At 35.9% G+C, this 25,262-nt stretch overlaps 1 protein-coding gene across 2 annotated transcripts in view; it reads right to left on the bottom strand.

The window, feature by feature from the left end:
* The window catches only part of kifap3b (kinesin-associated protein 3b), a 70,632-nt gene that overhangs the window by 27,926 nt on the left and 17,444 nt on the right, over window positions 1-25,262 (bottom strand). The window contains exons 10-16 of one of the 2 annotated variants that reach the window (NM_001144045.1): window positions 24,046-24,208; window positions 19,980-20,080; window positions 11,718-11,826; window positions 11,429-11,541; window positions 10,521-10,686; window positions 9,204-9,329; window positions 2,268-2,366 (exon numbers count right to left, since the gene is read on the bottom strand). In NM_001144045.1, coding sequence (NP_001137517.1) covers window positions 2,268-2,366; window positions 9,204-9,329; window positions 10,521-10,686; window positions 11,429-11,541; window positions 11,718-11,826; window positions 19,980-20,080; window positions 24,046-24,208 — 877 coding nt within the window. Of the gene's footprint in view, window positions 1-2,267; window positions 2,367-9,203; window positions 9,330-10,520; window positions 10,687-11,428; window positions 11,542-11,717; window positions 11,827-19,979; window positions 20,081-21,135; window positions 23,180-23,373; window positions 24,209-25,262 lie in introns of those variants that run through there. The other variant, XR_012388071.1, reaches the window with a different exon arrangement.

The raw sequence follows: 25,262 nt of genomic DNA, 5'->3' as shown, positions 1-25,262 counted from the left end.
CTTGGATTTTTACGAAAATTCTCAGCAGAAATAGCAAAAATCATCTGCAGATTCCTTCTGGCCTTGCAAATGATTAATTCCTACTTTCATTAATAGACAGTACTGAGTATTATTATTCGAGTATAAACGAGTAACTAGAGTTTTTTTTTTTTTTTTTTTACAAATTCTAGCTTAATTAATACATTTAAAAACATTAAAACATATTTTTAATTATAAAATGAAAAAGATATATTTTATAAAAATTTTGTTGTTATTTTAACTGATTATTTAAATCATTTTGTTTAGTAATTCTATGAAAAATATATGTATAATTTACATTTTTCTTTTGTTTTAGTGTTTCCCTTGTTTTAAATTTAAACTCAAAGATTTTTCTTGGCAGTTAGCTGAAATAATTGTTAAAATGTTTATAAAATAATTATACTATTTCATATTTCTAAAGACACTTTCATTTTTTAGTAACATTTTTTTTAGTTTCATGGCTTTAGGTAACAATAATAACCATGGTATTTAGAAACACCATGGTTATTTCTAAATCCCATGGTTGATGGTATTTAGTGGTTGAATGCTAAATACCAGTGGTTGATGTTATTAAAAAAGGCACACGTGGAACCATTTTGGTTATTTTTGCCATACAAACTACATGTAATATCAAATTACTCAAATTAGCATAATAATTTAGTAATGAGAATGAGGGTGTGAACAGCTCAAATAGTTCACTGTAACAGTTTGTATAATATAAAAGATCTTTAATTACAGCAATTTTGACCCCCCAAAAAAACAACAACGGGTCTTGTGGTCTTGGCCAACAGTTCTTTTAAAACACCTGAGAATGGTCTGAATGTAGATATTCAGAGTATTAGGCAACGTTTACACTGATGCGTTTTAGTTTTAAAACGGCATTCCACGATCCACGCCCACGCTGGTGTTTTATCCAGCATTGCTGAAAAGATCCCCGCCCACACTACAACGCTGAAAACACACATCACGTGACCACACACACTTTCTGGCATGTGCTGCAGCGTATATGGACGTTTGAGCTCAAGGCAGTCAGCGGCTGCTTTAAGCACACCTACCCAGGTGAGAGCAGCGGACTGTTCATCAATAATCTACCCCTGGATCTCATCTCACTATTGTTGTTAAACATGATATTTAATTCATCTTGTCTATATCTAACGACATTTTCCCCAACTTTGGTTTTTTGAATTTATTACTTGTTCTCAGGTAAAGTGACTGACTGATTGACTGATTGCTTGCATTTATTTGCTATATTGTATAAACTTATTGTACGTTATACTTTTATAATGCCCATTATTGATTATTAAAATTATGATATTCAGCAAAAGACAGGGTGCGTTTCGTATTTTTTCACTGAAAATGAATGGAGGCAATTATGTTATAGGCACTATTTTTTATAAATATGCATACAGTGAAGATGTCAAATAAATATGTAGCTACGATGCCTTAACATTTTTGGTGTCTGTTAAGTTGTTAATATCAAAATGAAAATAGGCATTTACTCATACGATGTTTTCATTTAATTGTTAAGATAGTAAAACAACATAGCCAGGGTGATGTGAATGGGGTTATAAAGTAGCCTACACTGTTCTCTTTGAAGGTTTACCAGACGTGTCCTCTGGAGTTTGTTCTCCATATCAAACTTGCGAAGTCTGAACTTACAAGGAATGGACTCAAGACTTAACTTTGTGTACTTGATATTGAAAAAAAGCCCAATCATTCAGCAAATGTCTGCAGCCCCGCCTTCATTTTCAGATGTCTCCATTTTCCCCCATCCACGATAAGACGGAGCAGCAGTGTTTTAAAACCAAAACAGCCTCCTCAGCATTTTAAAAACGCATCATTTTCATGGCTCAAAATCTCCTGGTTAATATGGACAGAAGGTGTAATCATAGCAAAACTTATGCGTTTTAAAACTTAAACGTATTAGTGTAAACAGGGCCTTAATCTCACAGAGGAACAATGTAGATTTTGATTATTATAATTTGAATGTTTTTGCATGTTTTATTATTTTTTGCTGTTTCTTAATTAGTTAAATAATAAATATATAACAGCTGAAATATATGTGTACCTTCCACTGCACATTAGTCTGGGAATATGAGCATGTATTCTCATGTGGATCTGAACTATTGAAGACTGCATCAATGCACCAGTGAACACAGGCCAAACAGCTGTCAAACAATATTTACAAAACATCTGTGCTGAAAAAACATGAAAATGCATCCAAAATCAATCAACTGAAAGAAGGATACGAGTGTCCTTAATGATGACATCTCTGGTGGCCTGGTGGAAGACCATCTGGTAGAAGACGTAGATGATCTGACACACAAACTCATCGTCCTCCTGCTGGGCTGCAAACACAAACATATGAAGAACATCACTAAACCAACCATTTAACTTTCAACCATACACTGGACCAATTATGCGTACACAAAACATATTATTACATCACAAAACACACTATTGTTTCCTTATCATTAGAATATCAGTATTAAAACAAGCCATGTGTTCAAAAACACATGACAGATTTTCAATAAAAGTATAAAACGTCTCTTAAATGCACTAAATTGTCATCGACAATACCTTCACATTAAAAAATACAAAAAAAAAAAAAAACAAAAAACTGGGCCTTCATACTTTTGAGTAGGCTTGTTGTGCTTATTAAATTATTGTGTCAAACTGTATCAATTTAATCTAACGACAGTTGTTTTAGACAACCATGATTACTGTAATTCCTTTAAGAGCCACAAGGCACATATTATAATATTATGATAATTATAACAGTATTATAAATACAAAGGCAATGTTCCATATCCACATACTTTTAAATTTCACTTTCAAGTTCGAGAGTCTATGTTTGTAAATTTTATTTGTGTAGCTATTCACTAACAACTGTACTTTAAAAACTTTGAATACCAGTAATACCAGTACATCTGGAACTTGTGGGGAAAGTATATTAGGTCCCCATGAAGAAGTATATCGAATATGGAAAAATGATTGATTTTTTCTGAAAGGGGTTGAGTTTAGGGGTATGGTTGGGGTAGGGGGATGGAATACACAGTTTTTACAGTATACATATCATTATGTCTATGGGAAGTTCCCATAAAGCTGTATAAGTGTATGTGTGTGTATGTATGTTCTCTGTTACATAAGCAATATTTTTTTAGGCCAGTTTGCTGTGATTGTTTCTAGCACTTTGCAACAGAATAAATTACATTTGCTTTTTAAAGTGACAACAACAACAACAAAAAAAGAGTTGATCAATCTCAATAATCTGTAATTTTGTAATCTTTTTAATCAAGAAACATGACAAACCCCCTTTTTTCTTAATTAAAAAGATTACAAAATGACAGATTATTGAGATTAATCAACTCTTTTTTTTAAGTTGTCACTTAGTTTTTTAAAAAGCAAATGTAATTTAGTCTATTGCAAAATTAACATATTTCACATAGGGGGGAAATAACCCTACACACACTTGAAGTCATAATTATTAGCCCCTTTGAATTATTAGCCCCCTGTTTGTTTTCCCCCCAATTTCTGTTTAACGGAGAACAAATTTCTTTAACACATTTCTAAACATAATAGTTAATAACTAATTTCTATTTTTTCAAGACACTTCTATACAGCCTAAAGTGACATTTAAAGGCTTAACTAGGTTAATTAAGTTATCTTGGCAGGTTAGGGTAATTAGGCAAGTTATTGTATGATGATGATTTGTTCTGTAGACTATCGAAAAAAAACATAGTTTTAAAGGGCTAATAATTTAGTCCTTAAAATGGCATTCAGAAAATTAAAATTTGCCTTTTTTTTAGCTGAAATAAAACAAATAAGACTTCTTCCAGAAGAAAAAATATTATCAGACATTCAGACATACTAAGAAAATGTCCTTGCTCCGTTAAACATCATTTGGGAAACATTTAAAAAAGAAAAAACAATTAAAAGGGGGGCTAATAATTCTGACTTCAACTATATATATATATATATATATATATATATATATATATATATATATATATATATATATATATATATATATATATATATATATAATTTAGACTTTTTTATCATTTCATTTAGTTAATAAAAAATGGGGTTACTTGCTTTTTAATAGTTAACTAGTCACTTTCTAGTGTTAGAATGAGTTAACAAAAAATAAATAAGATTGTGCCAATTCTAAAGACATTGTCCCCAGGGAAACTCTGGTGCAGGCGTCATGAATATAAATGATTAAATTACAGTGGTTAATGGTTTAAATTGTGCCCTTTAGCATTTAAGCCAGCTATGGGTGTTATAAAAGGGAAAAAGTGCTCATTTTAATCTTGTTGAATTTACTAAATATTTTCTCTTTTAGAAATTATTCAAAAGTATTATGCAAATTTTTATAATAAAATGTAATAGATTTAACAGACAGCCATTTGAAAAAATCTAATTCATTTTATTAAATAAAGTGTACATATTAAATGTAAGGAATGAATGACCTTTTACAGTGTATGACTAGATATGTCACAAAAATCAATATATCGACTTATCGCACGACACATGGAAATGACCTCAATCATTTTTGGTGATGCGATATATATTGCCCATACATAAAACAATTCTAGCAACATTTAAGTTAATTGTGTAATGTCTCCCTATCACTATTGGATGTGTCAGTGTCAGTATGGTTAAAAGAACACTTTAGTATTTACTATAAATTACTATAGTATATTTTCATGTGGGTGTCTGACAACTGAAAATAGATATAGTAATAGCATCAGTTTTTCACTTTTTTGATAACATATGTTATTATTATTTATTTAGGAAATGCGCTTTCACATTCTGACACCAATCCCTAATTAAAAATACCTTTTATAATGGTATAAAATGGTCTCAAAATGACAATAATATCACTTATGGCAATATATTTTGGTGCAATATATCATACAACAAAAAATTCATATAGTGACAGGGCTACGTATTGTTACAGTTCACGTATGTTTAGTGTTTGTTTTCTGTTCAGCAGTGTTGCTCACTTGTGTCGGCCGGCCTGTTCATTTGTGTCTGTATAGTTTTGTCGATGTTGCTGTCATTGTTTAGTCTCTCTCGATTAGGTGATCTATTTATTAGGTAAGCTTGTGCAGCTCAATTTAGTATTTATTGAGAAGTTGAACGATCTTTATGAGAATTGGATTATCAACTAAGCTCTTGTTTTGCTAATGGCTAACAGTGTGTACTACTTTACGAGAAATCTAGTAATTTTGAGCAGCAGAGTATATTTCTGTAGTTGGTTTATGGAGGAGTTGCTACATCAGTAATTATGTTTTTGAAGTAGTTATGAAGTTTAGTTAAGTGTCGCGCTAAAGATTACGGTTTTGTTTCTGCATTTTTCTTTGGTTAGTTAGTTTAGTGGTTTGGGGTTTAGTTAGATCGTTTTGTTATATTTATTTCCTTGCTTTGGCAACACTTCTGTTTTTCGTTTAATTTGATTATTTAAAATGACATTCTAATTTCCTATATTCATTGTTTGACATGCTCTGTTTGTTTCACTTATCCAGCTGTTGTCTTCTCATTTTCATCCAGCATCATTAGGGACTCACTGAATTTTACGTCTCATTACTTATTACTCATAACCTAATAACTTAAACACGTAACAGTATGATTTTCACAGCTTTTGAAACCTTTTGTGGCCAACAGGGGGAAAAAAAATTGCATGAAGCTTTGGAACAACTTGAAGGGCAGAATTAATATTTTTGAGACAACTATCTTCTTAAGCAGAGATGCGATACAGCAGACCAACAAATATGAAAGCTTTAGCAAAGCTGCGCAGGCATTTCCTATCAGACGAAGCCCGTGTTCATTTGAGCCGACGTTCAAAACCTCCACTGGTGGATCATGTTTATGTATGAAGGTTCTCGTGAGAAGCCGCCATTTAGGCAGAGTATCAACTTTTTCCTCTGAAATGATACCGAAAGCTCCTATGGAGAAGTGTGCGGTTGATGCTGCCCCCCCTCCTAACCTTAATAAAAGCCTTTATTTCAATTTTGATCTGGCTCAGAATGATCTGGTCTCATGGGATGAAAATTCCTCCAGAAGAATGATAGCAAAAAAGCGTCTCCATGGGAGAAGAAACTGAATACGGCTACAGCAAGGAGCTGTGCAAGCTTTGCACAAGCTACAAATAACATCAGAGAGTACACGTCAACGCCTCTTCAGAGCCAACCAACTAGTACACGAACACAAGTGATGAAACCATGAGTGTAAATACAACAATACCCAAGCATCTATCAATGCACCATTGCCACACACTGCTTATCGTGAGGGAAACAAATGTCAGATTTGTTATTGCATTGTTGTGATCAAAGTTATAAAATATTGCATGGCATGTAGTGCGAAAACATTTCAGATGTTGTATGTCATGTAACTGAGACCATTGTGTCTTGAGAAGGATAACAAAAGGGTGGCCAATTCAGGATGTTTGTTTTCTTTTTCTCTGTGTGTTTTGGGACGGTTTTTAACTTAAGCTCAAAGTAGACTTTTATCCTTTTTTCCCATCGTGCATGTGAAAGTACAGCTTTTTTGAAAGTAAATCCATTTGATATTGGGCTTTAACACTATTGATTCACCACTGTGAAATACATTCACTAGCTCTATCCATATTTTATGAGTGATAAAAATGTCTTTATATTTATTTAAAATACAATTGTGGGAGTTCTTTAACTACCTTAGCTTGACTGCTCACAAAATTTTGACAAAGATTGTTTGTTTTTTAATTTACTGATTAGCAAATACATATTACGCTGGAAATGGTTAATTAGTAATCTGCTGCAGCCATTGATTGACTTTGTTTGAATTAAGATTTTAATTTAAATACGTTTACCAATCCTCTTTCTATTGCTATTTAATCTAATTTTAAATTTCTCATTTTGTCATTCAAATAAGGAAAATTACAATATAAAATTTTTCTATAATATTTAACATTTGCATTATGCAATAATTCAATGTATTGTCATAATGAACATGCGCAATAATGATATAGAATTTTTTTTCTTACTTACAATTTTTGTTTTGTTTCTAGTCCAGATTTCTACAGATATCTAGATATTTTTCAAAGCGAAGACCAGATTATTTTACTTACCTCACTGGCAGATCATTTTGCTTGCTTTAAAGAAAAATTCTTCATTTTGAAAACAAAATTTATTTTTTTTGATATTTGGACTAGAAACAAGACCATTTAAAGAAAAGCATTTTTAAAAATAATAATAATTAATAATAGTAATTCCTTACATTTATATAGCAATTTCTGAGGACTCAAAGCGCTATACACATTGGGGGGAATCTCCTCATCCACCATCAGTGTGCAGCATCCACCTGGATGACGCAACGGCAGCCATTTTGCGCCAGACCGCACACCAGCTGATTGGTGGAGAGGAGACTGCGTGATGAAGCCAATTATGATATTGGGTTGGTTAGGAGGCCATGATGGACAGAGGCCAGTGGGCAGAATCGGCTAGGATGCCAGGGTGAAACCCCTACTCTTTTAGAAGGACATCCTCGGATTTTGAATGGTCACAGAGAGTCAGGACCTGGGTTTAACGTCCCATCCGAAAGACAGAGCTCACCTTGCAGTAGAGTCCCCGTCACTATTGGGGCATTAGGACCCACACAGACCGAAGGTTGTGCGCCCCCTGCTGACCTCACTAACACCACTTAAAGCAGCAACCTAGCTTTCCCATGTGGTCTCTCATCCAGATACTGACCGGGCACAGCCCTGCTTAGCTTCAGTGGGCTCCCCAGAAATACATCAAATAGTGCTATCCTAACTACATTGTGAAACTGTATTCATATATCAACGTCAGATTTTTGCAGCCCTTGATGCTACCATTATTCCTTACTCATTATTCTATGCACAGTGTCCATCTAAAAGTTGTAACCCAAACTGCACATAATATCATATGCCCTTTTTTTTCTCGGGGTTTTCACCTTTATTTTTGATAGGACAGAGAGAATTGGCAGGAAAGCATGGGGTGCAGAAAGAGGGGAAGGATCGGCATAGGACCAGGAGGCGGAATCGAACCCGGGTCGCCACAAGCACCTGAGACGCACTAACCACTACACCACTGGCGCCGACACAATGTGCACTTTTACACTACACACTTATATATGCACTATGTACTGTCTGAGTTTGATGCCATCCCCCCCAAAAAAATACTAACCACAAATTCAAGCAATTTCCAAGACAGCATTTAACAGTTGCTAAATTAGTGAAATAAATCACCAAACTAATAAATAATACCTCAATTCAACTGCATTTAACATTGGTAGGGGAGGCGGTGTAATCTCTGTTAGATCATGTTGCTTGCACAATCCAAAATAAAGTAATCCAATCTCAGCACCTGATAGCTCCTCCACTTCTGCTCTGTTATCAAAGCTGTGACCATTGACTGTTCAACTATTAACACTTAATTTTATTGGTTGAATAAATATATCATCCAAGAATTAAAATGGCACATACTATTTATAGAATTGTCAGTGTGAATACACTACTTATACTATATATATTACAAAATGGTGTTGAACCAAGCATAAGCATGGAATTTGGGATGCACTTAATTTGTTTGCTCCCTTCAGAAATGACTCTCACTTAAAATGTCAAATAATCAAATGAAGTCCACTTCAGAGTCCACTAACAGTAAAAAAAAAAAAAAAACATTATTTGGCCTTTAGCTCACCACCTCCCAAGCCTCTAAAACATTACTTCTTTCCATGGCAAGGACGAGCCCTGCCATCAGGCATTTATTGAAATGAGCGCTCATATTGAGCAGATCCAGCAAATGTGATGCATGCCATGAGCCCGGCGCTTTCCTGTTCCTGAAGACACTGTCACTTCCCAGCACACAATATGACTAAGGCCTGTTTATTTATTCTAATTCATTTTAATTTAATATTAGTTTAGTCTAAATAAACTATTCATCAGATCCCATTAGGCAAGACAAAGCACGCCAAATTGAAATCTGGTACTTGAGAGGCTACAGACACGCAAAGCAGGAGGGTCAAACAAAAGCTGAAATCCAAACACTGTTGATCTTTTCCTCTGGAATTTGTTTTTACGGCTAGCGATAATGAAAAAGATTTGGAGATCAGTTTTGTTTTCTTTGAGCACTGGCTCTGTGATAATAAATGTATGTAAAGGCTGGCAGAGCTCTTACCGTTGAGTAGTTCAATAAGAGCAGGAATGATTCCGGATTTCGCCAGCATGACGGCACAGGAGTCGTCCATTGAAACCGTACCGATCATGATAACCACCTCCAGGATCATATCATCCTCTGCTGAGCCTGAAACACACAGAGAACAAAGGTCAAATACTGTGTGACATGATGAAAAAAGATGCGTTGTACTGCTTAAACAAGAAATGTCCTTTCACATGCTTCAGAAAGTCACACTTTAAAAAAAAATTAAAATTAAAAATGATCTCTATATCATTTTTTACAGACAACTAGACTCAGTTTACTCAAGTTTACTTAGGCTAAATGTTGTTTTATAGAGACATTCACTATATTTATTACATTTAGAGTCACTATATTATATATATATATATATATATATATATATATATATATATATATATATATATATACATATATATAAATATAAATACACACACACTTCCATTTTAGCTCCACTTTTTTCTACACTGAATATTGATTCTGAATGCTGTTAAATTTAAAGGGCACCTATGATGAAAATCATCTTTTGTTAGCTGTTTGGACAGAGCTGTGTGTAGGTATAGTAAGTCAACAGTCATATTGTGGTAATATCAACGCAATAGGTCTTTTTTTAATTTCCTGACGTTAAAATAGAATCCAAATCTCTCCCATTTAGAGGCCCACCACAATGTAACATAGGAGTGCGTTTTTCAACACCCGCTGAATTGATAAACAGCCACATATGAACATGTCTCTACAGTAACGCCTGTAATCATATCAAGACAGCACAGCATGTGCAAAAAGCAACCAGGATTAAAAGATCTGTTCAGCTCTCTGTGATCATCAGTTTGTAATAGACAGTAAAATCGCTACATAATTCATTACCGCAGCCACATAGTGTCAGTACAATTATAAAAGAAGACGATTCTATCTAATGTTTATTTTGTACATTAGCATAATGGGCGTCCAGTGGATACTAACGTGTATCATGTCACATTTGCCGTGCAAAAACAGTGCACAGCTAAACGTGTGTATGTGTGTGTGCATATTTTGTAAGGACAATGTGTGTGACTCATTATTCCAGAAAGGCTTGAATTAACTCCACAACAAATATTAAGTAAGGGAGAACTGCTTTCTTTTTGTCTGTCACTGCTGCTTTTGTGTGAGATGCAGCAGGAGAAGCTACACCTATTATTGAGCACCATTTGTCCCTTGAAACAGAGTTGAACCTTTCATAAAGAGCAGATTTCCCTAATAACCTTAACAATTGTATCTGTGCTGTCTTTTACATCAAACACATAAGGCTCATGTTAACTGTACCTGGTTTGAGGTGGTCTTTAAGGAAGGGCACCAGGTTGTATTCTTTCAGTAGAAGCTCCCAGTCCAGGTCAGGTATGGTGAGGTTTGCCATTGTGCCCAAACACTCAATAACAAACTCCTCATCCCCCTCTTTCTTGATCTGAGCTGCCAGATCACCCACATAGTCCTGAAGAGTACACAACACCAAATCATCATTAAAACAGTAAATTACAATTTTTTTTTTGCTGTCAATATACATATAACATATTTTGTAAATATTTTAAATAGCGCTGCACAACATTGAAAACATTTTTGGCATTGTAATACTTTGTAAAATTTTGTTTTTCTGCGATATATATTGCAATGTGAATACAGTTTCACCATGTGTTACAAGTAGATACAAAAATAATTGTGTAATAAATAGTGCTTTATTGTTTTCTGGGGGAGTACACAGTATTTAGTTAAAGAAATTGAATAATCAAATGTGAAATAACATGGTCTTCATTGTATAAAACCTTCCTTAAAGTTACAAATGTTACAATTTGTTTTGCCTAAATGCTTTAAACTTCTGAAATTCTCACAGTCACAGGCCTTAAAACAAATGATAAACTTTCACTCTTTCATGGTTAAACTGTGCAGTAACTCCACAAATCTCACATGTTCTAAACTTTGTTGCTAATCAATTATAATCCAGACTCAATGTTGAACATCCTGCGATGCGACTACTGAGAATGTACAAAATGTAATATTGATGCTGAAACTATATATTGCGCAGCCCTGATTTTACATTTGAATTGTATTCACGATCTCTTGTGTTCCACAGAATTAATAGTTTTTCATTTAAAAGTGAATGATAAAAGTCATTGTAATCACATGATTAATATGCTAATAAGTATTTTTTGTAGAATTGTCAGAAATAATGTACTTACAATGAACAGCTGTTTCAGAGGTCCATCGTGTTGTGAGATGTTCCTAATCATTTTCATTAGCAGTGGGTCCTTTAGTTTAAGTGCTCTTCTCATTAGCATTTTCAGTCCATTGCCTGCAAAACAAATCCACAAACATTCATGTTCAGCTGGAGACTGATCATACATTTGAACAGATGTCATGTATTATTCATTACAGAAGATCATCAGTGACAGTACAATAAAGCACACAGGTCAATGCTTCTAACAACTCAGTGTTAAGGTGAAAATGAGACACAGTCTCTTACTGTACCTTCACACATAATCTGAGAGTTGGTCTTGTTAGCAGCCAGGTTGATGCAGAAGGAGATGAGCTCAGTGTCGATTCTCTCTTCACCATGTTCAAACAGCATCTGCATGAGCTGCTCACAAACACACACACACAACACAGAATTTCTTTGTAAATTACTATAGTTAGTGTAAAAATATAAATACAAAGTCTTGTCATGAAGCTCTATTGGGTGCACAGACTGAGAAGTCATACGGTATGAAATCTACTTTCAACTACAGTACATGGCACTGTTTAAAACTGGTGTTGCCTCAAAAAACCAATGAGCTTACTCCTCAACATTTAAATATTTAATTGTCGAGTAAGCAACCTGCAGCATGTTTTTTTGGATGCCCTCCGCCCTCTCAGCTCCACCAGTCTATGTTTCATGTATGTTATTTTTGCAGCTGCAGTGTGTTATATTCTTCTATTACATGGCTACCAGGAATACTAATTTTCTGATTGGTCTGACACCACATTCAAAGATGTTATTCCGAGATAACAACTGCTAAATAATGCAGGCTCACCTGAGAACTTCAAATAAACCTTGACACCTCGCTATGGTGTGAATAATTCTTAGGTTCCAGCCAGTTTCGTTTTTGTCAGCTTTGCGTTTTTGACTGTTTGGTGCTATTTTGTGACTAAATAATGTGCTATTACATAAACTATTACAGTTAAGAACAATGTTTTGTGTCAATTTTTTATGTTTTGTGGCCAATATCTATGCATACGCAGAATAAAGTACATCCAGGTTAGTAGCCCTTCAGTCTTATATATCTGTGAATATACTGGCAGCAGTAAGTATTGGTACATGCTCTGCACTAATAATCAAAGCAGCAGCAGCAGCATAGCAGATCTATGCCACCAAGACCAAACACATAAACATTGTCAAATAGATATTCATTTCAATCCTCAATCTCTGAGGAAGTTGTCTTGTAAGAAAAATCAAAACCGAAAAAATGAAACACCAAAGGTAAAGCAGACCTAAACGGTATGGCAAAGAGCTGCCGCAAATAAAAGTAACACAAATGTGAGTTGACAAAAATAGAAATATTTTATACGATTATACAAACAGGAACATTAATATCAACTGACACCTGCATGATAGACCAGTACCAAAAAAAATCTTAGTAGTCTAAAACAGTTTGTCTTATCAGAACAGGTGGGGGAGGGGAGGGGGGGTCCAAAGCTTGACAACACAGTTTTATTGAAGCATGTTATAAAGCATTGTACACAATGGGATGTCGCTCAAGCTTATTGAAAACTTTTTTGACATTCAAGCAATTTTAATAGCAAAATCACTTCCTGACATTAGATAGCTCTTAACAAAAAAGCAGAAAAACCCCAGTACATAATGTGACGGTGTGCAACTTTAAACTTCTGACACTCACTTATTTCACTGAAGAGGTCACCCTTATGCTTTTTCCCTGTGCTTTTATTAGAGATGCAGTGGAAAATCATTTGAGAAATCCATTCTGCATTGATTCTGAGAGTTTAAAATGAGCTTCATCGTTATGTGAAGTAGAGATCTGCGCCGGACTAAATTTTGAATCCCGCTCCTGCCTGTACCCGCCAGGTTTTAGTCCGAACCTGATCGCTCCCGCTTATGTTCAGTATTCGTTGTCCTGCTGCCCGACCCGCTCCGTTTTCTACCCGCCATGCCCGTTCCTGCTAATGGGCGGATGGAGAACAAAACCGAAAATCACCCAGATATACAGAATATATACAGAGCACCACGCTGTCTCATTCACACATATACATACGCGTGCTCGCTCGCTCAGGAGTCGGAAGCGATATTGTTAGACCGCCCGCTCCCGTGCAAAAATATACCAGTTACTGACCTCTCCCGCATTTTATTCGGAAATTTATTACCGCACCAAAACAAATCTGGTCAGGTCCCGTGATTTTCACGATACAGTATGACGGACCGCAGACCTCTAATGTGAAGTTTATTTATAAAGTAATTTCGAGGGGATCACGAGCTTACGGCATTATTCAATGTATGATTCACCAATCAGACGATTACTGCCAGTTTAGGCAAGTTCTCTCCTTGCTCATAGGGGTTTCTCTCAGATTCCCAGTTTCCTCCCACCTTCCAAAAACGTGCAACATAAGCTAATTGACTAATCCAAATCAGGACCATAGACATGCTCCTAGTAAGTCGTTATCTCTTAAGAGCAATCACTATCTGTTCATTAGCTACTACAGCAGGGGAGATCTTAAGATCTACCTGAGCTCAAACTCCCTTCTCGCCTTGCTAACAGGAGGGAGCCCCGGGCTCGAGGGTCTTATGAGCTCAGGGCTCTCTCCCGAGACAGCTTGACAAACAAGCTTTATAATCAATCATCAGCCAAGAGTGAAATCTTGAATCTGTCATTGATTGAATATGAAATGCTTCAGCAGAGAGCTCAAATGCTGACAACAACAGGGACAGGGCTTTAGCAATTGTAAGTCATGTAAGTTGGCTTTTACGTTACGACACAGCTTACTATGAACACTCTTGTAATTCTGTTTTCAAACTTTATTAATGATTGTTTAGGTACAGGTGGTATTTGTAAAGAATCGGATGCAAGCAGAGTACAGATGTTTGTAAAGCATACAGTGAAATCTTCTGTTAAAACATAAGCTCAGAAATGATTCAAGAGAGAATTGCAATGCATTTTGATAATCTTTGAATTTCTCCTCAGCTCAAGTATTTATAGCTTAAACCTTTCCACTTCTGCTTAACCTTCTCCACTACAGCACACAAACACCTGTCCAAAAGATTGTGGGAAAAAGTTACAAGCTATCAAATTCTATTTGATCTGCAATACCTGTGTGCTCGGCTATATCGTTTTGTGCTTGAGTGCCACCAAATCATGTTTTACTGTAACTTCAGCAGCTCAAGGCAAGTGAACAACATTTAACATGGCGCATCAAATAAAAATTGGCTAAAATTTTTCGCCACAGCTCTAGTATTTAAAATATTTGCTTTACAATTTTAAGGCAGTGTTTTGCGCATAGGTGTGCACATATTCATTAGAGCCTTCATTTAATATAAACGTTGGAAATAATCATGCGCAATAATTAAAAAGAATTAAAGAAAAGAAATAAACGATGAAACAGACGGTTCCTGACAAGCAGAAGTATTAGTGTTGTCAGTGCTGGTGAAGGGATTATTATTTGTGTTTTTATTTAAGAGCCAGCAAGAGTTGAGACAATATCCCACTGTCCATTTCAATCAGATCAACACTGCGGCTGATAAAGGCCCAAAGAGACACGCTTGGCAGGACTGTTTTATGAAGATAACTAGCCAATGAATTACATGAGTGTGGGGGTGAACAATGGAAAGAGTAGATGAGAAAATAAATGAGTTGCTCCACTAGGCATAGTCATGTTGGGTGTTACACAGAAAGCTATGAATTGTTTTCCATTTGCTCTTTGCGTCTACCTTGAGATACTAATTCTGAGGAGAAGAGATTATGCCAGCACCAAAAAATGTCAGGTGTCCCCATGCCCTTGTGATTTGATGATGGCACCTATGAGGAGCTCATAATGTGCCAACACTAAGGCACAATGTGTTAATTCTATCATACACCCGGCGCAATAAGGCACAAGATATGTTTGGTGTGATTTGTTGCTATTTTCACCAGAGCAACCCTAATTTTCACGTTTTGCACCATGCTGTTTAAATATCAAGTCCATTGTCAGGACTTATGGATGTGCTGGTCTAAAATGAAGGTGTGTTAAGGCACATTGCTGGTGCATTGCTATTTTGAGGAACTAAAATAAACCATGCCGTTGACCAACTGAAAGCAGGTCCACAGTCCATCAGTTATGTGGCTATGTGGGTCTAAAGGCTTACACATTGCTTAATAAACACAGGATTTACAGCAATACACAAATATCTTTATATATATATATATAAAAAAATTATAATTTAAATGTTATAAAAATTACTATTTACTACATAAATATAAAAACCACAGCCTCCATGCCTTCTTCACCTCAGGGGGCTTTTTTCTGTTTGATCATGAAAATTTGCATTTGTATAATATTATTATTATTATCAGTATAATTTATCATATGCAAATTTATATTTGTTTTAGCAAGTTTAGATTTGTCCACTTGTCGGGTTTTGGAGACGTATGCATCACCATATGAAGCATAAGAATAGGACGGTGTGTTTGGATATAACTCAGTTTTTTACCACACTTCATTATTATTGATTATTTATTAGTTTGCTGGAAATTAGAACTGAAGTTAGAAATAGTTTTGAAACAAATCTTTGTGCTTTACAAATTAAATTAAATATGTAGGCTAATGGATGTCTTCAGTGGAGTGCAAACAACACAGTTTTTTAATCTACGAATGTAAAGAGTAAGGTAAAGAGAAGGTAAAGAGGCTGAATGGAGGAGGCTTGTTCTTTATCCTCACGCTGCAGATGACTTGTTTAATAGTTTTCTCGCGAATAAAGCGTTCAGTTTTTCCACTTACAAAGTCCGCCATGTAAATAGCAAATACACCATGGAGCGACGCAACTGACTCTTAAAGGGAATGGGAGATGAGACTCTGATTAGTTTAATGCATGTTATGCTCAAAACACAGCCATAACTCACTTAGAGAATAAGCTCAACCCTGTTAGACTATGCGCTGCGACGCAAACTGTATTTTTCCATCCTTAAAATAGCAAAAGTGGATTCGGACACACCCTTAATGCTTTTGCGCCATGCACTTTAGACTTTGCGCCTAGATCATTAAAATAGAGCCCATGATCAACTTTTAAAGGTTCAGTGAAATTAAAATATATTTTTTAAAGATGTTAAGTATGTTATGTCTTGATGATTTCTATAATCTAGTGTGCTTCAAAAGAGTGTTTTTTTTTCCCAAGAAGACAGATTTTTTGGACATCCGTTTTTTATCAAATCATCTGACCAATCAATTGCTCTCTAGTATCTGACATGCTCCGCCCCCTTCAAGACGATTCTTATTTGCTCTCCATTTGATGCTTGAGCTAAACCACTCTCACTGGCAAAGCTGTGATTAAAAAAATTAAACGCTATTGGCTGTTTTTATAAAGGGAAGGAGCTACTATATGTCCCTTCCTGTCTTCATGTGTCAATTGGGATGGTCAAACATCCCACCCAAAAAACAATGCACATTTCAAAGCACTTTACAGGACCTTTAAACTTAAAATTGTCCTTACATCGTAACCATGCACACAGAATGTAATATTGGCTTTAAAAAAGCTCATTTTGGTTTCAAAACCATCATTACCTGCATGTCTGTATCAATCTCAAAACTGCATTTCTGGAATGTGGACATTACATTGACACAATAACCACATTACTCTAATGAAGATTCGTGCTTTCTTTCTGTGAAGCTGCATTGATGTAATATGCATCATAGAAAGCGCTTTACAAATAAACTAGAATTGAATTGAGCAGACCAGTGCAGGCCTGTGAAGAGGCAGCAGTGAGCAATCAGGCCTCTCCCATATTGAGTATCACATAACCTGGTCCCAGGCCTCCAAATCACGCAGTCTAGACTCACTGGCACCTGCTTGCTCCTATTTACCAGCAATGGGAGGCCCCTGATTCGTACCCCTGAGTCATCAACCCCGTCTCTGAGCTCTCCATGGTTTCATAGCTCTGTATAACCCCTGCAAGCGTTTCCTCACACACACATACGCACACACACACGCGCACACGTGCGCACACACACACACACACACACACACCTCACAGCTTTGAGTAATTACTGCGAGACCTCTTTGTGGCAGAGGAATAGGTCCAATGCCGGGCCTCTGCTCACCAGTTCAAGACCTAGAGCTGGAGGATGTTTGATCTAAATCCTCACTTTCAAAAGACGGACCAGGATCACTGCCAACATAGACCTGAGGGACACCAGATTCACCACCGACACACACACATGCACGCATACAATTTTTTTTTTTGTAAACAAAGATAGCTACAATCAATGTAATGACAAACAAAAAACCAAAGTGTTTTATGATACAAAACCAAAAAATATAAATAAAAAATTTATGAAAGAAAAAGTTAAAGTAAACACACTGTAAAAAAATGCTGGGTTCAATAAAGGAATTAAGTTAATTTGTTAGTTCGCAAGAACTGTGTTGTTTCAGCTTATTTTAAATAAGCAGCAAAACAATTCTTTTGAGTGCATTAAACTAAAATGAACAAAGCATAGAATATGAAACAAAAAAAATCGTGGAAAGAAGTTTACTGTTTGTTTAAACTACTTTAAAAATTAGAAGAAAAAATATGATTCCTAATATTTTTGGGGATAACTTAATTGTTTAATGTTCAATCTACTTAAAGCATATAGGTGAACTTAGCTTTTTCCTGTTGTCCCAACTGAAATCGACTGTTTGGAACCCAGCATTATTTATAGTGAAAAGAAAGAAAGAAAGAAAGAAAGAAAGAAAGATAAAGAAAAAGAAAGAAAGAAAGAAAAAAGAAAAAAAGAAAGAAAGAAAAGAAAGAAAGAAAAGAAAGAAAGAAAAATAAAGAAAGAAAAAAGAAAAAAAGAAAGAAAGAAAAGAAAGAAAGAAAAAGAGAAAGAAAAAGAAAGAAAGAAAAAGAAAGAAAAAGAAAGAAAGAAAGAAAGAAAGAAAGAAAGAAAGAAAGAAAGAAAGAAAGAAAGAAAGAAAGAAAGAAAGAAAGAAAGAAAGAAAGAAAGAAAAAGCAAAGAGTACACCTCCCTAAAGAGTCCCACTGCTATTCTGACATCATGCCCTGATCGTCTCCAGGCGGATTGGTGGAGCGATTACACTGAGGAATTTTTATTTTTTAACAAGCATCTGGTAGGCATTTTCACCCAATTAGAGAAGACAAGCATTTTAAAGATGACAACTCGCTCGGGCACAAGTTGTTTCAGAGAAATTGTACCCAGGCAATTGCCGGTGACCCTGCTGAGGCCCCCTTCTATTAAATTAGCTCTGTTATTTCATTAACGCAATGTGAGAGAAAGACAGCACTACAATTAGCACACTTTACAACACATACGATACATGCATGACACACACCGCAGAACCAAAACCAGGTTTGGAATGGCATAACCTTGTAGTGTAGTACAGTAGGCATATACTTGAGAGAACACTAAATCTATACATCATTTTAGTTAGGAAAGACGATCAAGTATATACTGTGCTGCTGTAACCCATTTTAGACTTCTATTTAATTTCATATACAACCATTGCCTACACCACAAACACAATAAGCACTTTACAATCAATAAAACACATTTTGATCTGCCTCTTGTGTGACAAACTATGCGGACAATCACAGATTTGCACTATTATATTGACTGCGGTAAATGTAAACAGCCAATGATGAGTTTGATAATGAAAGTATTCAATAATGATTTGATTTATATCTCTCTATTTTTTTTCCTTTTGTTATTAATTCCGGAAGACAAACTTGCAAATAACACTCCACTGTTTTTCTCCAGTCTACCTTTGATTGGAGCACCTCCAGTTCACATTCTGTGAAGTTTCCAACCATTAGTTAGATAGTTGTTTGTCAATCCTAATTGATGTTGTTTTCGAATTCAATAAATCCCTTAAAATACAATTTGCAGCAGTGCTCATTCATTTTTGGTGGGTGCTACTAAGATTTTTCTGTTGCTCTTAAATATTTTAAATTGGAAGCACCGGTGCTACCAAATAAACAAGTTAATTTTGAGCCCTGCGAATTGTTCGATTTAAAGATGCAATGCAGCCATAAGTAGCTCTGGCGACATAATTCAAGATCTCCAGAAACCTATATAGGGCTACATTTTTAAAATGAGCTCATGTTGATCATTACCTTTGTATTGGGAAAGATGCTCAAAACCTAGTTCCTTTCAATGGACAATTCAACCAAAAATGAAAACATCAACGCAAACGGTTCTAAACATTTAGGAATTTCTTTCTTCTGTTGAATACAAGACAAGATATTCTAAAGAATGCTGGAAAAAAAAAACAGCCATTGATCGATTAGTAGAAACAAACAAACAATCAAACTAAAAATACTATGGAAGTTAATAGTTGCTGCTTTCCAGCATTTTTCAGTACATCTTCTTTTATGTTTAACAGAGGAAAGGAACTCAAACTAATTTGGAACGAGTAGAGTATGAATAAATAATGACAGAATTTTCATTGATGGGTGTACTGTCCCTTTAAGAAACAAACAACAGATGAATTGCTTATCAAAAGCCCTAATCTCAACATTCCCAAGAGTGAAGAAAAGAGAAAAGGTTGCTGACCTGAGGAATGCAGTCAGTGTACGCAAACATGGATTTGGATTTGTCATCCACACTGATGTGGTAAAGGATGCGCATCACTACAAGCTTGTGTGTGTCGTCACCTACAAAAAAAAAAAAAAAAAAACAGTAAGAAATCAATGTGCATGTACACTTTTAAAGCCATATCTAAATTGATCAGTCATGGTGGGTTAGATAATGTATTTACACTGGCTCGTGCCGAGAGCGAGTCATTTATCACAGCGACTGCAGATAAGAGCATGTGTGGTATGTGATTACAATCCAAACTCATTCCGCTAGGGAGAAAAAGAGCACTGATACACACACTCAAAAACAGTCTCATTAATAACACTTTGCGCTGTTCTGTTCTCTTCTTCTTCTTCTTTCCTAATACTGATCCTCCCTTGTGTGATAGGAAACACACTCAGATCAGTGGCGTAATCATTCATAATGAGTCTGAGCGCCGCAGTCGGGACCTGAGACACCCTAAAACACATTATCACATTGTGGATTAGAAACAGATGTAACTGCTGAGGATGTTGGAATGAAAAAAAATGTGAGGGAAAGCCGAGTAGGTAAAGAAAAGGAGAGAAGTGGTTTGCTTGGTTTATTTAATTAGCGACACAGGAGGGATGCTTCCAAAAAAAAAAAAAAAAAACCTCTATAAGAAAGAGACTTCACTGCAAGGTTATTATAGATTTGCATTTTTCAATGTTTTTAATTATTTTATTTCAGCATTACTTTTAATATTGCTGTGAATTTTAGTTTAGTTTTAATTAGTATTATTGTATAGCTAGTTTTTTTGTGTACGTTTCTAAGTTTAAACGAGGGCTGCACAATATATGGTTTCAGCATCGATATTGCAACGCGCATCTGCAATGGTCATATCGCAAGATATGCAGTGTTGAGTCTGAATTGTAGTTGTTCAGGAGCAACAGAATTGTATTTAATTACTGTATTTATACAGAATATACATGATTTATGCAAAAAAAAAAAAGGTATTTCTAACTTAGAATTTTTGTGTTGTATTCAGTCCAGATATCTACATTTCAAAGTGAAGACAAAATTATTCAACTTACCTCACTGGGAGATCATTGTGCTTGCTTTAAGGAATTTTGACTTATTTATTCTCAAGTTGAAAACAAAACAATTTTTTCTTACGAGTTTTTAGATATTTGGACCAAAAATGAAATGTGGTTATTTAATTTTGTTCCTGAATACGGTTAAGACTCCCCAGAAAACTGTCACATAGTGCTAATATAACTACCTTGTGAAACTGTATTCATATCTCAATATTTATTGCAGAAAAATAAATTATTGCAATTCAGATATTTTCAATATCGTGCTGCCATAGTTTGCACAGAAGATTTCTAGTGTCTAAGTTCAGGGTTGTTAGCATGGTGGCGCAGTGTGTCACATGCCTCAACTGACCAGAAATATTGTGCTTGATGCCTGATACTGCATTAAAAAAACTGTGTTATAAATGAAAAACAGACACATTTCAATGGTATGTAAATGTGGGTCTATTTGGTAAATGTATTTGGTTTTACTGGAATTGGGATATCTGATTGAAATGGACATAATTTAAGTTTATTCTGCAAGTGCATCCGCTTCTGCCAAAGCAGGTTTTTAGTTTCGCTGTAACTCTACATTTTGCAGCTTGAACAGAAAATCAGATGTATGTATATCGTATGTACGTACAGCAGATTTAAAGTCAAATATTCAGGCATTACTGACTTTCCAATTCAAAGATTTCAAAATGTTTAGACACATTCTATACATAAAATATGCACACACACATATGCACACAGAGGAAATAGCGTGTCTCCTAAATGTGGTTTGTCAAGCCCACTCACCAGCATAATTTTTTTTGGATTGCATATATACTCACTGGCCACTTTATTAGGTACACTTTACTAGTAAACTGCCTTACAACTGTCAACTTCAATGCTTTCCATTCATATTGAATGGGTGACGTCAAGCGTTGCCAAACTGCATTGTGGATCCGTTGGCGCTGCTTCAGAGGCGTTGCTTGCTGCAAAAGTTGGGACTTGCTCAACTTTTCAAGCACCAACAGAAGCATCAGTCAATCAGATCGCTGTATGCAAATACACCAGCTCAGACAGTATCCTATTGCTAACTAATAACACTGGCTGACGCTGCTATGACGATCGCATCAGCCCCAACTTCAGACACGCCTTCTGTCAATCGTTGAAGCTGAAGCCCTGTGTGAATGGGGCGTTAAACCATCGTGGCATAGATTCAACAAGGTACTGGAAATATTCCTTAAAGATTTTGGTCCATATTGACATGACAGCATCACACAGTTGCTGCAGATTTGTCAGATGCATATTCATGATGCGTTTCTCCTGTTCCACCACATCCCAAAGGTGCTCTATTGGATTGAGATCTGGTAACTGTGGAGGCCTTTTGAGTACAGTGAACTCATTGTCATGTTCAAGAAACTAGTCTGAGATGATTTTCGCTTTATGACACTTTATGCATTATCCTGCTGGAAGTAGCCATCAGAAGATAGGTACACTGTGGGCATAAAGGGATGAACAGGGTAAGCAACAATAGACTGTGGTGTCAATTGGTACTAATGGGCCCATAGTGTGCCAAGAAAATAACCACCACCATCAGCCTGAACCGTTGATACAAGGCAGGATGGATCCATGCTTTCATTTTGTTGACGCCAAAACTCTACCATCTGAATGTTGCAGCAGAAATCGAGATTGATCAAACCAGGCGATGTTTTTCCAATTTTTAATTGTTCAATTATGGTGAGCCTGTGTGAATTGTAGCCTCAGTTTCCTGTTCTTAGCTGACAGGAGTGACACTCGGTATGGTGTTCTGTTGCTGTAGCCCATCCACCTCAAGGTTTTTTTTAGAGATGCACACTTTTGTATACCTCGGTTGTAACAAGTGGTTATTTAAGTTACTGTTGCCTTTCTATAAGCTCGAAAAAGTCTGGACATTCTCCTCTGTCCTCTGGCATCAACAAGGCATTTGTCCCAATAGAACTGCCGCTCACTGGATATTTTCTCTTTTTCGGACCATTCTCTGTAAACACTAGAGATGGTTGTGCAAAAAACTACCAGTAGATCAGCCTGCCTGGCACCAACAACCATGCCACTTTCAAAGTCACTTAAAATTACCTTTCTTCCCCATTTTGATGCTTGGTTTGAACTGCAGCAAATCGTCTAGACCAGGGATGGGCAAACTCAGTCCTGGAGGGCCGGTGTCCGGCACAGTTTAGCTCTAACACTTATCAAACACACCTGAACATGCTAATCAGTGTCTTCAGGATCACTAGAAATCTATACGCAGGTGTGTTTGATTACAGTTGGAGCTAAACTGTGCAGGGCACCGGCCCTCCAGGACCGAGTTTGCCCACCCCTGGTCTAGACCATGTCTTCATGCCTAAATGCATAGAATTGCTGCCATGTGATTGGTTGATTTGAAATTTGCGTTAACCGGTGGCCTGTAAATGTATATAGGTTAATATATTTGGTAATTCTGACAATAATATAAGTAGAGTAACTAACTAATGGCCATTATTTACTAACAATTCAATGCTGGACCAGAGTCAGTGATTTAGCTTGGACTATGATTACCAAGCGTAAAGACACCATTCAAATGCTTTATCACAATGCAATTGTTTTGAGGTTTTTGTCCTCAAAATGCTTCAGTGTGTGGCACTAGTTTCTTACACATTAGATCCAAAGCCTTTTGTTATATTTTGATTAGATTTTTGATTTTTGTTGAAGGCTGTGTGATTTGAAACAAATGAAATAGTTTGATGTAGTGATATGGAACAGTAATGCGGTCAAGACCTGCCTGGAACTACTTTAGCTGTAGGAGTGGGCAATCTGAAAAAACTTTTTTTAGGAAAATCGTGATTCTATGTGATGTTGGTTTGACAGTGTGCATTTATCTAAAATTAATTGCACTTACTGGAATGTTCATCAGCCAATAAAAACCAAGTATTTAACAGCCCTGTGGTGTAATTATTATTACTTTTACAGAAATGACCAAATTTGGGGGTAATTTTAGAAACAATGGTTACCGAGCAGAGCCGTGAGTTTGGGCAGCAGTCCCACATGCACCATCTTAGTTCGCAGCCCCGTATCAAAGGAGAGGTTGTGGAGAAGCCGCAGAGTCACATTCATCAGGTCTTCATGTTCACATGGAACCAGATGAGCCAGTTTCTCCACGACGTCCATCTCAGCCTATCACACACACAAACAAACAAGTATATGTAAACCATTTTAAATTTAATGCTGAAAAAAACTACATCAAATTATTTCAACAATCTTTTTGGAAAAAAAATTATTTGGAGCAGTGAAAAAAGAATCATCTTCTTTTCTCAGTTGCTTCTACCAAAGCCAGACTTATGTCAACATGTGTTTTCATGTATGACCATGATGAAAGATTTTCAAAACCAAAAGTCCACTCCTTTTATCTACGACAGGGAACACAGGCATAAAAACAACTTCTGTCTTGATAAATGCTCATTTAAAGCCAGTGTGGATTGATTCCAGGTGGACTGAACGTGAAGTCATGTAGGATACGAAGGACAAGACTCTTCACAGCAATGACAGATACATCCCGATATACCGATATTTCCTTATTGAGGAGAAACGCTTACGTTTTTTTGCATTCCCAAAAATACTTCAAAGAGTTTAACCAAAGAAGAAACATTTCTCTTAATTTATTTGAACAATTTCTCTTCAAAAGATCTCAATGTATCATCAGGAGACACGGGTATTCATTTAATTTAGCTTGTGTATATTATTTTATCTTATTTTTTGTAAGTGCTAATAGCCTTTGGTATTTTCAAAGGATGGGAGCTTGGGTTTAAATTGATATAGAAAAAAACAACAACATCATTACTGTTAGGCCCAATCCCAATTTAATTTTTGTACTCCTATCCCTTCCCTTTACCCTTGGCCCTTCAAACAGAGTGTGAAGGGGAAGGGCTTCAAAACTTACCCATAAGAAATTGGACAGCAGATGTCATCATATGTCATCATGAGATCTAGCTTAATATGAGACTGATGATTGTGACTGCTGTAGTGATTGCAGTTGTTATTTTTTGGTATACATCTTCAGGACATCACTGAAGGCATATATTATGTTATCATAACGATCTAATGTGACAACAGGATTGTAACTATACTGTGCATTTACACAGTGGCCATATTCATTAATGTAAACGCAAGAAAACAACATTAACATTATAGTAGACACTGTAAAAAGCTCATTCACAGCCACTACACTTTC

Source organism: Danio rerio, chromosome 2 (assembly GCF_049306965.1).
Source record: "Danio rerio strain Tuebingen ecotype United States chromosome 2, GRCz12tu, whole genome shotgun sequence".
Taxonomy (NCBI): Eukaryota; Metazoa; Chordata; class Actinopteri; order Cypriniformes; family Danionidae; genus Danio; species Danio rerio.
The sequence above is the reverse complement of the archived record's forward strand: the minus strand, read 5'-3'. Positions and strand labels throughout refer to the sequence as shown.